This window comes from Gorilla gorilla, chromosome 1, assembly GCF_029281585.2.
Source record: "Gorilla gorilla gorilla isolate KB3781 chromosome 1, NHGRI_mGorGor1-v2.1_pri, whole genome shotgun sequence".
NCBI lineage: Eukaryota > Metazoa > Chordata > Mammalia > Primates > Hominidae > Gorilla > Gorilla gorilla.
In genome coordinates this window covers 131,293,204-131,306,852 of record NC_073224.2, presented here as the reverse complement: position 1 = coordinate 131,306,852, position 13,649 = coordinate 131,293,204, and the positions used below count along the sequence as shown (strand labels likewise).

Genomic DNA, 13,649 nt, shown 5'->3' with positions numbered 1-13,649 from the left:
TTAATTTTAAAATATTTTAAAAATCTAGCCTATAAAATTTACCTGTTATATGTAAATAAATAGAAAATGTTTGTATAATGATCTGTAGTTATTGCTTTGAATACTAATCCAAAGAATTTATTACTTTTTAAAATGAAATATGAAAGATACTGACATTAACAATAAATGTTTCCAGCACTGTTATTCACTGTTTAGTGATTAGTGATGTTTGCGAATTAATGATAACAAGGCTTTCATTGTGATTTATCATCTTAGTTGGTATCAGTACAGTCTTTTAAAATAGCATAACAGTTAAGAGCACAGATGTTGGAGCAAACCTGCATTTGAATCTCCATTCTGCCTCTTACTACCTGTGTGATTTGGGCAAGTTAGTTCATTTCAGGCCGCAATGCCCTCATGGTCAACTGGAGATAATAATGCCTGTCTCACAGGATTACTAAAAGAATTAAATGAAATAATCCATGTATTTTTGTTTAGTAAAATGTCTAATACTTAGAGCTCAAATAGTAGCTACTATTCATAATTTATATCAGTTTTAGTGCTTTTGGAACTCAATTCATAAGAAAATAGATATAGTGCAAACAAAATGTTACTTTTTTAAAAGGAATTTTCAAGCTATTATACAGTTGTCCCTTGGTAAACACAGAGGAGGGTTGGTTCCAGGACCTCCTGTGTATACCAAAATCCACACATACTCAAGTCCTGCATCAGCCCAACAGAACCTACATATCTGGAAAGTCAGCCCTTCATACACGCAGGTTTCACATCCTGCAAATACTGTATTTTCTGTCTGTTATTTAGTTGAAAAAACTCTGAGTATAAGTGTATCCACGCAGTTCAAACCCAAGTTATTAAATGTACCCTCTTACTCTAATTACAAAAGTAATTAGATTTTAGTTATGTAATTAGATTTTAGTTATGTAGTCTTCATTTTTTCTCTCTTGGGCTACTCAGATTTTTCTTTGTTTTATTATAACTTCACATTCTTAAGACAATTAACCATTTGTTTTGTTTTGTTGTATGTTTTTGGTGGGGAAAAGGGACAGAACTTAGGAAAAGGGTGCTTTGTATTCTAAGATATTAAAACTATGTTCACACTAAGAAATTGAAGCTGCTTAAGATGATTTTATCTTGTTATTCTAGGGTAAAACTCATTCACAGCTCTTAATAATTGATCGTGGCTTTGATCCTGTGTCCACTGTCCTGCATGAACTGACCTTTCAGGCAATGGCATATGATCTACTACCAATTGAGAATGATACATACAAGCAAGTATAACTTGAAGGGCATATAAAGGGCATATACAAACAGGATAGAATATGAGCATTTAATGATTTATATAGGCACCAGAGATCTGAAAGCCCCTATAACCTTTTCTATTCAGAGACTTTATCCTTCTCTTATTCCTACAGTTATAGTCTTTGACAGATATGTTGACCTTGTAAATTAAAGTGTAATTTGATTGCTTTGGAGCATTTTTGGTGTGTTTGCTTCCTTAACTGTGTGTACAGTAGAGCTACATTTAAACACATGGAATTCGGCCCTTTTGCTTTTAAAAGTAAATACCAGGCTCACTATCATATTTATTGAAGGAGAAACCATATTCAAAATTGTTAGGCTATAATTGTTCTGAATCATACATTCAAAAGTGTATGTGTCTTATCAACATAATGTATTTTAAAAGATTGGAACACTAGAAAACTAAATAGGATGGCTATTGAGGACAATAGGCATAGTTTTACCATTTTGGTACCTTCTACTGAGTTAATCTTGGTATAAACATATTTACTTTAAAAGTAATGTCAAATAAAAACCTAAATGAAAAATGAAATAGTTTTCTATCAAGGAATGCATCTTACTGTATCTCTGTATCATTTATGGTGTATGTGTTACATACATTACAAATGTTATTTGATGTCATGATTTCTGAATCCAAACTGGTATTTGTCAGCTAAGATTTACTGCTTGAGTACAGTAATAAAAATGAAAATAGTTTTCTGAAATTTTATGTTTAAACTAATTTGTTAGTTTTAAGATACAGACACTTGTGATAGTTATGATACTGTTTTTTTCTTAAATATTGTTAAAATTTGTATTTTTATTTGCATTCTGGTCAAATCTTGGTTTCTGAGTTTTTCTCTGTATTATCTGTATTAATGTTAGATAACATAGCTATTTTTCTAATATAAAAGTTATTTTAAGCAGTTTATTCAGAGGGGATATTATTTACCTCTGTTACCCTGTAGGTCTCTAAACTTTTAAGTAGACTTATTTTTTAAAAAGCTACTATACTCCCTTCTTTCTGAATCAAAAACATTCAGAGATAAGAATTAGATGGAAGTAAAGCTCCCTGTGGTTTGCGCTCCATCACAATTTTTTTTTTTTTTTTTTAGTAGAGGCGGGGTTTCCCCATGTTGGCCAGGCTAGTCTTGAACTCCTGACCTCAGGTGATCCCCCTGCCTCGGCCTCCCTAAGCGCTGGGATTGCAGGGGTGAGCCACCACGCCCAGCCTTCATCACAATTTTTTATGGAAACAGAATACAAAGCAGCAGGAAGCTCTAAGTGTCCAGATTCAAGTTTTCATGTTGGTACCTTCTTTAAATTTACTTTTTTTTTCTTTTTTTGAGACAGAGTCTTACTCTGTCACCCAGGCTGGAGTGCAGTGGCGTGATCTCGGCTCATTGCAGCCTTCGTCCCCTGAGTTCAAATGATTCCCGGCCTCAGCCTCTCAAGTAACTGGCACTACAAGTGGGCACCACTGCGCCTGGCTCATTTTTGTGTTTTTAGTAGAAATGGGGTTTTGCTGTGCTGGCCAGGCTGGTCTCGAACTCCTGGCCTCACATGATCCACCCACCTCGGCCTCCCAACTAAATTTACTTTTAAAATGGGATATTCATCACCTGAGTATTGTCAGGCTTGTTACTCTTATCTCTGTTCACAAATCACTTATAAGTCAAAGGTATTGTATAAGAACAAAGTGTATTTTAAATGACAAAAGGGCTTTCATCCTTAGTGCAGCCTTATATAATTGAGCACAGTGATTCTGTCTTTGGACATCTGTAATCCACACAGGTGGATGGTTTTATAGATTGATGTGTAATTTGTGGGGGTTATAGAAATGATTATATTCATATAGTGAAGTCTATATGTATTATTTGTAGTTCAGAGCTAGGAAAACTCAGTGCAGTCCTTCCTGATCTTGACTCTGGAAATCAGTAGTTCCAAGGATGATTCAGTCTTGTCTAGTTCCATAAATGGAAGGAGGGTGTCTGCATAAAAAGATAAGGGGAATCAGTCAGGAAGCCCATTTTGAATAGCTTCATGAATCCCTTAAATTGTTGCTCACTTCAGCAGAACTCATTAAAGCTATCACAATTTTTATGGCTTACATTAATTTTTTTTTATCTCATTTTCTTTCTCATTCTGTGAAGGAGATGTGGTTATAGGGTTGGGGGAGAATAAAGAAACAGATGATAAATGTTTGTGGATTTTGTACCAATTCTGAAACACCTTCAATATTTAATAGGTTATATTGGGGAGGATATTCCTGTTTTGTTTTGTTTGAGTCAGAGTCTTGTGCTGTCGCTCAGGCTGGAGTGCAGTGGTGCGATCTCTGCTCGCTGCAAACTCTGCCTGCCAGGTTCAAGTGATTCTCCTGCCTCAGCCTCCAGAGTAACTGGGATTACAGGTGTGTGTCACCACACCCTGCTAAGTTTTTGTATTTTTTTTTAGAGACAGGGTTTCACCTTGTTAGCCAGGCTGGTTTTGAACTCCTGACCTCAAGTGATCCGCCCACCTCGGCCTCCGAAAGTGCTAAAATTACAGGTGTGAGCCACTGCACCTGGCCGATATTCCTGTTCTTAATGGAAATTTGATCATTGTACTGTGGGTTATTAGCACATCAAAACAGTGTTGTAGGGAATTAGAACACAAAGCGTTAGTATATTGAGTCTTGTTCTTAAAGTTAACTGTAGGACGTTGAATTTTTTTTATAAGGTACAATTTTGCTGAACTAAAACTCTAATAATGGCACCTAAACTAAATATTTGAAAATGTCTTGGTAGGCTTAGGACTTATTTTTAATGTAAGGATAGCAGCGTGCCTTAGTTTTGAGTAGGTATTCATTACCCCCCTAAAATAGTGGATTTTACTTTTCAGTTTCTTGAGTTGTGTCTTGAAATTATTGTTTCTAAAAATGTTTCTTTTGATTTTGGAGGGAAAAAAATCAAAAAGTTTTAGTGCTTCTGTCTACTTGTAGATATAAAACAGATGGAAAAGAAAAGGAGGCCATCCTTGAAGAAGAAGATGACCTCTGGGTTAGAATTCGACATCGACATATTGCAGTTGTGTTAGAGTATGTGAACTCATTTTTAATTTTTGTTCCATAATTTTTAGACACTATGTGATAGTACATTTTGTAACCTTAAAATAGTTCTGTAAAGAATTACATCTTAGAAATTTAAAGAATTCTCTCACAATTTGACAGGGAAATTCCCAAGCTTATGAAAGAAATTTCATCAACAAAGAAAGCAACAGAAGGAAAGGTAAGAGTCTTACTTAACTTTCAAAGTAATAGTGAAGGTGAATTTTAAAGTTTGTTTAAAATCTTTTATTTCTGTAACTTTTTATTTTTGGAAAGTTCTAACACAGAGGTAGAGAATGAACTCCTGCATACCCATTGCCTAGTTTCAATAGTTAACAACATTTTTGTCTGTCCTGCTTCATTAAAATTTTTTTATTTTATTTTATTTTTTGAGACAGAGTCTCACTCTGCCATGCAGGCTGGAGTGCAGTTGTGCCGTCTCAGCTCACTGCAGTCTCCACCTCCCAGGCTCAAGTGATTGTTTTGCCTCAGCCACTCAAGTAGCTGGGATTACTGGTGTGCACCACCACACCTGGCTAATTTTTGTATTTTTAGTAGTGACAAGGTTTTGCCATGTTGGCCAGGCTGGTCTCAAACTCCTGGCCTCAAGTGATCTGCCCACTTTGGTGCTGGGATTACAGGTGTGAGCCACTGTGCCTGGCCATAAAGTTTATTTTAAGGCCATTTAGTCAATTTTATCAATGCATTGTTGGGATTTTACATTCAGATATAATTTATAAGTAAAGCACACAAATCTTAAATTTATACTGGATAACTTTTACTTATATATACGCTTGAAACCACCACTTTAAATCAAGATACAGAACATTTTCATCATTCCAGAATATTCCCTCTTGTCCTTTCCCTGTCAGTACCCATCCTGCCAGAGGTAAACTCTATTCTAATTTTCATCACCATAGATTGTGTTCTTGAACTTCACATAATGAGATTCACCTGTGTTACGTATTTTAGTAATTCATTTTTTTCATTCGTGTATAGTAGTAATACCATTATGTAAATATACAACAATTTATTCATCTTGTCTCCTTTTGATGGACATTTAGTTTGTTTCCAGTTTGGGATTATTATGAACAAAGCTGCTATGGATTTTTTTGTACATGTCATTTGGTGGACATACACACTCTTTCTCTTGGGTATATTAAGAGTAAAATTATTGGGTTATAGGGTAGGATTGTGTTTAGCTTTAATAGGTAATGCCAAAAGTTTTGCAAAGTGTTTGAACTGATTTACATCTCCATCAGCAATAATTGAGTGCTCTAGTTGCTCCATATTGCCACCAACACTTGATATATTCTTGTCTTTATTTTCAATTAAAATTTCATTGCATGAGATGGTATCTTATTGTGGTTTTAATTTCAATTTCTCTAATGTTCTTGTGCATATTGGCCATTAGGATATTCTGTTTTGTGAAGTGCCCATTGAAGGTCTTTTGCCCATTTTTAATTGAGTTGTCTGTTTTTCTTACTGATTTCTAGAAGTTTTTTTCTGGATATGAGTCCTATACATGTATTTATGTATGTATGTATCTTTTCATGAACAGAAGATCTCAATTTTAATGAAATCTAGTTTATCAATTTATTTCTTTTATACTTTCTCTGTGTCCTTAAAAGTCTTGGCTTACCCTGAGGTCGTTAATATATTCTTGTTTTCTTCAGTAAGGCTGATCATTTTAGCTTTTACATTTAAGTCTGTAATTCACTATATTAGTCCATTCTCATGCTGCCATGAATAAATAGCTGAGACTGGGTAATTTATAAAGAAAAGAGGTTTAATTGACTCCCAGTTCCACATGGCTGGGGAGGCCTCAGGAAACTTAATCATGGCAGAAGCCACCACGTCACAGGGCAGCAGGAGGAAGAATGAGTGCCAAGCAAAGGGGTAAGCCCCTTATAAAACCATCAGATTTTGTGTGAACGCACTATCACAAGAATAGCATGGGGCAAACCGCCCCCATGATTCAGTTATCTCTACCTGGTCCTGCCCTTGACATGTGGAGATTATTACAGTTCAAGGTGAGATTTGGGTAGGGAAACAGAGCCAAACCGTATCATTCTGCCCCGGTACCTCCCATATCTCATGTCCTCACATTTCAAAACACAATCATGCCCTTCCAACGGTCCCCTAGAGTCTTAACTCATTCCAGCATTAACCCAAAAGTCCAAGTCCAAAGTTTCATCTGAGATAAGGCAAGTCCCTTCTGCCTATGAGCCTATAAAATCAAAAACAAGTTAGTTACTTCCTAGATACAATGGAGGTACAGGCATTGGGTAAATACAACTGTTCCAAATGGGAGAAATTGGCCATAACAAAGGGGCTTACAGGCCCCATGCAGGTCCAAAATCCAATAGGGCAGTCATTAAATCTTAAAGTTCCAAAAGGACCTCCTTTGACTCCATGTCTCACATCCGGGTCATGTTGATGCAAAAGGTGGGTTCCCATGGCCGTAGGCAGCTCTGCCCCTGTGGCTTTGCAGGATATAGCCCCTCTCCCAGCTGCTTTCATGGGCTGGTGTTGAGTGTATGCAGCTTTTCCAGGCACATGTTGCAAGCTGTTGGTGGATCTACTATTCTGGGATCTGTAGGATGGTGACCCGCTTCTCACAGTTCACTAGGCAGTGCCCCAGTGGCAACTGTGTGGAGGTTCCAACCCCACATTTCCCTTCTGCATTACCCTAGCAGAGGTTCTCCATGAGGGCTCCACCCCTGCAGCAAACTCTGGCCTGGACATCCAGACATTTCTATACATCCTCTGAAATCTAAGCAGAGGTTCCCAAACCTCAATTCTTGACTTCTACACACCCTGTAAGCCCAACACCACGGGCAAGCCACCAGCTTACACCATCTGAAGCAATGACCTGAGTTCTACTTTGGCCCCTTTTAGCCACAGCTGGGATGCAGGGTACCAAATCCCAAGACCGCACAAAGCGGCAAGGCTCTGAGCCTGACCCACGAAACCATTTTTTCCTCCTAGGCCTCTGGACCTGTGATGGGAGGGGCTACCACGAAGGTCTCTGACATGCCCTGGAGACATTTTCCCCATTGTTTTGGTGATTAACATTTGGCTCCTTGTTTCTCATGCAGATTTCAGCAGCCAGCTTGAATTTCTTCCCCGAAAATGGGTTTTTCTTTTCTATCATATCGTCAGGCTGCAGATTTTTCAAACTTTTATGCTCTGTCACCTCTTGAATAAATGACTGCTGAGAAATTTCTTCTGCCAGATAACCCTAAATCATCTCTCTCGAGATCAAAGTTCCCCAGATCTCTAGGGCAAGGGCAAAATGCCACTAATCTCTGCTAAAGCATAGCAAGAGTCACCTTTGCTCTAGTTCCCAAGAAGTTTCTCATCTCCATCTGATACCACCTCAGCCTGGACTTGATTATCCATATCACTGTCAGCATTTTGGCCAAAATCACTCAAGTTTCTAGGAAGTTCCAAACTTTCCCACATTTTCCTGTCTTCTTCTGAGCCCTCCAAACTGTTCCAACCTCTGCCTGTTACCCAGCTCCAAAGTTGCTTCCACATTTTCAGGTGTCTTCACAGTAGCACCCCACTCCTGGTACCAAAACTGTGTTAGTCCATTCTCATGCTTTTATGAAGAAATACCTGAGACTGGGTAATTTATAAAGAGATTCAGTTGACTCACAGTTCCATATGGCTGCAGAGGCCTCAGGAAACTTACAGTCATGGTGGAAGGCACCTCTTCACAGGGTGGCAGGGGAAAGAAAGAATGCCGAGTGAAGGAGGAAGCCCCTTATAAGACCATCGGATCTCATGAGAACTCACTCACTATCACAAGAACAGCATGGGGGAAACTGCCCCCATTATTCAGTTATCTCCACTTGGTCCTGCCCTTGACGCATGGGGATTATTACAACTCAAGGTGAGATTTGGGTGGAGACATAGAGCCAAACCATGCCATTCACTCAAATTAATTTTGGTTTATGGTGTGAGGTAAGGGTCTAGCTTCATTTTATTTCGATATACATATCTGATTACTCAAGCACTGTTTATTGTAAAGACCATCCTTTCACCATTGAGTTGCAGTAATGCATTTGTTGTGAATCAAGTGACCATAAATGTGTGGGTCTGTGGACTCCATGTCCTTTTCCATGGTCAATTTGTCTATCCTTGTAACAAGACCACACTGTCTTAACTAGTGTACCTTTGTAATGGTTTTGAAATTTGGTAGTATAAGTCTTCCAGCTTTGTTCTTCAAGATTGTCTCAGCTGTTACAACCTTTGTCTTTTAATACACATTTTAGATTCTGCTTGACAATTTCAACAGAAACATTTAACTGAAATTTTGATTGGGATTACATGAATCTGTACACTAATTTGGGAAGAACTGACAAAAATATTGCATCTTCTGATCCAAGAACATAGAATATAGCTCCATTTATGTAGATAGTTTGTCTCAGCCGCATTTTATAATTTTCATTTTAGTGGTATTGCACATTTTTTCTTTATTTCTAGGTATTTGATTTTTTGGTGTTATAAATGGTATTTTTTAAATTCCATTTTACTTTATTAGCATATAAAATGTGATTGATTTTTGTATATTTACCTTGGATCTGGTGACCTTGCTAAATTTATTTTTTAATTCTAGTACTTTGTTTATAGATTGGCTTTTTTGTTTTTAAGAGATCGGAACTCTGTTGGCCAGGCTAGTCTCAAAGTTCTGAATTCAAGCAATCCTCCCACCCTTGCCTCCCTAGTAGCTGGGACTACAGGCAGGTACCAGTGCACCTAGCTGGATTTTTATATACACAGTAATATAATCTGTGAATAAAGAAAGTTTAGTCTCTTCCTTTCTAAATTAATCTTCCAGAGGTGTCCAAAGGAGAGAATACAGTCATGGGTTCTTAGTTTCTGTTTCGGCTAGTAAAGTCCCTTCCTTATCCCTCTTTTCCACTTATCACTAGAGACAGAAACTAAAAACCATGGCTTCAGGCTGCAAAAAGCCTAAAACAAAACAGAACAACAACAACAACAAAATAAGGTGGGTTAGACAAGCTTGTCATACATTAAAAATTTTTTTTTTTAGTAGTTAATACCTCCTGGTTCTGGCTGATACCTCCAGTATAACATGAAATCAAACTGGTGATAATGAGCATCCTTGTCTCATTCCCAGCTTTATGGGAAATGAGTTCAATATTTCATCGTTAAGTATTATGTTAGTTTTAGGTAGTTTTCTTTTATCAGATTAAGGATGTTCCTTTCTATTCTTAGTTTGCCAACAGGTTTTTATGTGTTTCTGTTTTTTGTTTTTTTCTTTTTTCTTTTTTTTAAGAGACAGGGTCTTGTTCTGTCACCCAGGCTGGAGTGCAGTGGTGCAGTCTCAACTCACTGCAGCCTCAACCTCCTGGGCTCAAACGATCCTCCCACCTCAAGCCCCCAAGCAGCTGGAATTACAGGTGTGCACCACCATGCCCAGCTAATTTTTGTGTGTTTTTAGTAGAGACAGAATTTCACCATGTTGCTCAGGCTGGTCCTGAACTCCTGAGCTCAGACAATCCTCCTGCCTCAGCCTCTCGAAATGCTGAGATTACAGGCGTGAGCCACCACACCCAGCCTGTTTCTGTTTTCTTTTAATCAGGAAATTTCGATGTTGGACTTCATCAAAGGCATTTTGATATTGTCTTTTTTTCCCCTTTATTCTGTTAATGTGATGAATTACATTTATTGATTTACTAACATAAAAGTAACCATTTCTAGAATAAACTCCACTTGATCATGATGCATTATCCTTTTCCTCTATCACTGGATTTTGTTTGCTAATATTTTGTTGTAGGATATTTGCTTCTATATTTATGAGAAATACTTTTCTGTAATAGTCCTTTTTTGTAATGTTCTTGTCAGGTTTTAGCAGCAAGGTTTTTTTGGTCTTATGAAATGAATTGTGATGCACACTTTGTCATTCCATTCTCTGAAAGAGTTTGTGTTAAGATTGTTACTGCTTGTTCTATTGCTGCTTGAAAGAATTCACCATTGAAGCAGTTCAGGCATGGAGACTTCTTTATGGGGAGGTCTTTCGTTATAATTAATGATGAGTTGTTTAATAGATATAGAACTATTTAGTTTTTCACTTTTTCTTGCATTAGTTTTGGGATATCACATTTTTCAGGGAATTTGTCTATTATATCTAAATTTTGAAATGTCCTCTTATCCTTTCAATATGTGTAGAATCTATAGTTAGATTTTATTTACTAATCTTGCTATTGTTAATTTGTTTTTTCCCCTATATATTATTAATATCCCCTGCAGTCTGGGCGCGGTGGCTCACGTCTGTAATCCCAGCACTTGGGGAGGCCAAGGCAGACGGATCACCTGAGGTCAGGAGTTTGAGACCAGTCTGGCCAACATGATGAAACCCTGTCTCTACTAAAAAAAATACAAAAATTAACTGGGCTTGGTCGTGCATACCTGTATCCCAGCTACTCAGGAAGGTGAGGCAGGAGAATTGCTTGAACCTGGGAGACAGAGGTTGCAGTGAGCCAAGATAGTGCCACTGCACTTCAGCCTGGAGAAAAGAGTGAGACTCCATGAAAAATAAAATAAAATAAAATCCACTGCATATGTTATTAATATTTCAAAGAACCAACATTTGTCTTTGTTGATTTTCACTCTTGCATGTTTTATCTTCAATTAGCTGATTTTTACTCAGTTTTATTTCCTTCCTTCAGCTTACTTTGTTTTAAATGAAGCTTGTCCAACCTGTGGCCCACGGGTCACATACAGCCCAGGACGGCTGTGAATGTGGCCCAACACAAATTTGTAAACTTTCTTAAAACATTATGAGATGTTTTTGTGATTTTTTTTTTAACCTCATCAGCTATTGTTAGTGTATTTTATATGTGGCCCAAGACAGTTGTTCTTCCAGTGTGGCCCAGGGAAGCCAAAATATCGGACACCCCTGGTTTAAATTTTTTCTTCTAGCTTCTTGAGTTGGAGTTTTAGAACATTGATTTCCAACCTTTCTTCTGTTCTATTATATATATTTTATAGTTATTTACATCTCAAACTTAACTGAATCCCAGGAGTTTTGGAACATTGATTTCCAACCTTTCTTCTGTTCTATTGTATATATTTTATAGTTATTTACATCTCAAACTTAGCTGCATCCCAGGAGTTTTGGAATAACTTATTTTCATTTAGTTCAAAACATTTTCTAACCCTTATTGTGATTTCTTCTTTGACCCATGTGTTATATAGGGAATACGTTTTTAAATTTCAAAGCATTTGGGAATTTTCTAGTTATCTTTCTGTTACTGAGTTGTAATTTAATTATACAGTGGTCAGAGAATGTGCACTATATGACATCAGTCTTTTAAAATATGTTAAAACTTCATTTATGGGGCTGGGCATGGTGGCTCGTGCCTGTAATCCCAGCACTTTGAGTGGCCAAGGCAGGCGAATCACATGTGGCTAGGAGTTCAAGACCAGCCTGGCCAACATGGCGAAACCCCGTCTCTACTAAAAATACAAAAATTAGCCATGTGTGATGGCACACACCTGTGGCTCCAGCTACTCAGGAGGCTGGGCAACAGAGTGAGACTCTGTCTCAAAAAAAAAAAAAATTGATTTCTGACCTAGCATATATTATCATAAGTGCCCTATGTGTACTTGAAAGGAATATAAATTCTGTATGTGTCAGTTAAATCAAGATGGTTAATCATGTTCAAATCTTCTATTTCTTTTCTGATTTTTTTTGACCTGCTCTGTCAGTTACTAGAAGTGGTATATTAAAAACTCTGATCATGACTGTGAATTAGTTTGTTTTTCTTTAGTCCTTTTAACTTTTGAAGTTATATTAACTGATAAAGCTATGTTAAGTTCATTATACATTTAAGATAGCTATCTTTCTGTTGAATTTGGCCTTTTATCATTATAAAATGTCCCTTTTATTACTTGCAGTATTTCTTGTCTTAAGGTCTACTTTAATGTTAATACCACTATATCTTCTTTTTTTGTTAGTGTTTACATAGTATATCTTTTCCCATCCTTTACTTTCAACTACCTGTGTCTTGATATTTAAAATGTGCTTCTTAAAAAGAGCTTGTAGTTGAATTTTGTTTTTTTATCCAGCCCAAAAATCTTTTAATTAGAATGCTTGTTTAGTTCATATATATTTCATGTAGTTATTGATATAGTTAAATTTATATCTAGTATCTTGTTTTCACTTCATTTTTTATATTCTATTCTTTTCCTTCTTTATCAAGTCTTTTTTAAAAATAAATTCCATTTCATCTCCAATATAAACATTTGTGTTTTGCCTTTAGTCCTTCCTTTAGTTATTATACTGGAAATTTAAAAATGTATTCTTACCCTAGTTTAATAGTATGTCCTGAATATGTCATGTCCTGAATAATTCAGGAATCTTATAATAGTTTAACTTTATCCCCTTTCTCTTTTGTGCAGTTGTTTCATGTATTTTACTTCAGCATATGTTATAAACTCAAGATGTTATTTTTTTCAGAAAGAAAAACCCAAAAAAATAAAAGCAAGATGTTATTTTGTTATAAACACTCAGTAGACTTTTATTACTACCCACATATTTATACAATCTGGTACTGTTTATTTCTTACGGCTCTTCAGTTTTTCCAACTGGGTTAGATTGAATTCTCCCAGCTTTCTTTTTGTCTGAGGACATCTTCGTTTTGCAATTTTTTCTAAGATACTTTTGCTGGATTTGGAATTCAAAGTTGGCAATTTTTTTCCTTTCAGCAATTTAAAGCTTTCAATACATCACCTTCTGGCTACCATAATTTCTGCTGAAAAAAGGCAGCTGTTAAGTATTATTGTTTTCCTGAAGATAAACTGTGTTTATTAATATTTTCTCTGTATCTTTGATTTTTTAGCAATTTGACCATGATATGCCTTACTGTAATGTGGTTTGCTTGCTGTTTATCCTCCATGGGGTTTGCTGAGCTTCTTGAGTCACTGGGTTGATAACTTTATGTTTGTAAAAATCTTGGTCATTATCTCCTCACATCTTCTTTTTGTCCCATTCTCTCTCTTCTCTCTTTCTGGGACCCCAGTCAACATGTTTTTTAGACCTCTTGACTGTATTCTATATCTCTTACATTCTGTTACCTTTTTTTTTTTTTAACCTCTCCGCATTGCAATTGAATGTTCTCTATTAACCTGACTTTGAGTCCCCTACTTCTGTCTTCTGTTGTATTCAGTCTGCTATTAAACCCATTCATTGTATCCTTTTGAAAACTGAGGTATAAAGCAAAATTTCCCCTTTATAGTATACAGTTCT

General features: G+C 36.6%; 1 protein-coding gene across 1 annotated transcript in view; it reads left to right on the top strand.

Annotated features, from left to right (window-relative positions):
- Nucleotides 1–13,649, top strand: part of STXBP3 (syntaxin binding protein 3) — a 67,514-nt gene that overhangs the window by 36,019 nt on the left and 17,846 nt on the right. Inside the window, exons 9-11 of the mRNA XM_019039615.4 lie at nucleotides 1,144–1,268; nucleotides 4,259–4,354; nucleotides 4,487–4,544. Of these exons, the coding sequence (XP_018895160.1) occupies nucleotides 1,144–1,268; nucleotides 4,259–4,354; nucleotides 4,487–4,544 (279 nt within the window). The remainder of the gene's footprint in view (nucleotides 1–1,143; nucleotides 1,269–4,258; nucleotides 4,355–4,486; nucleotides 4,545–13,649) is intronic.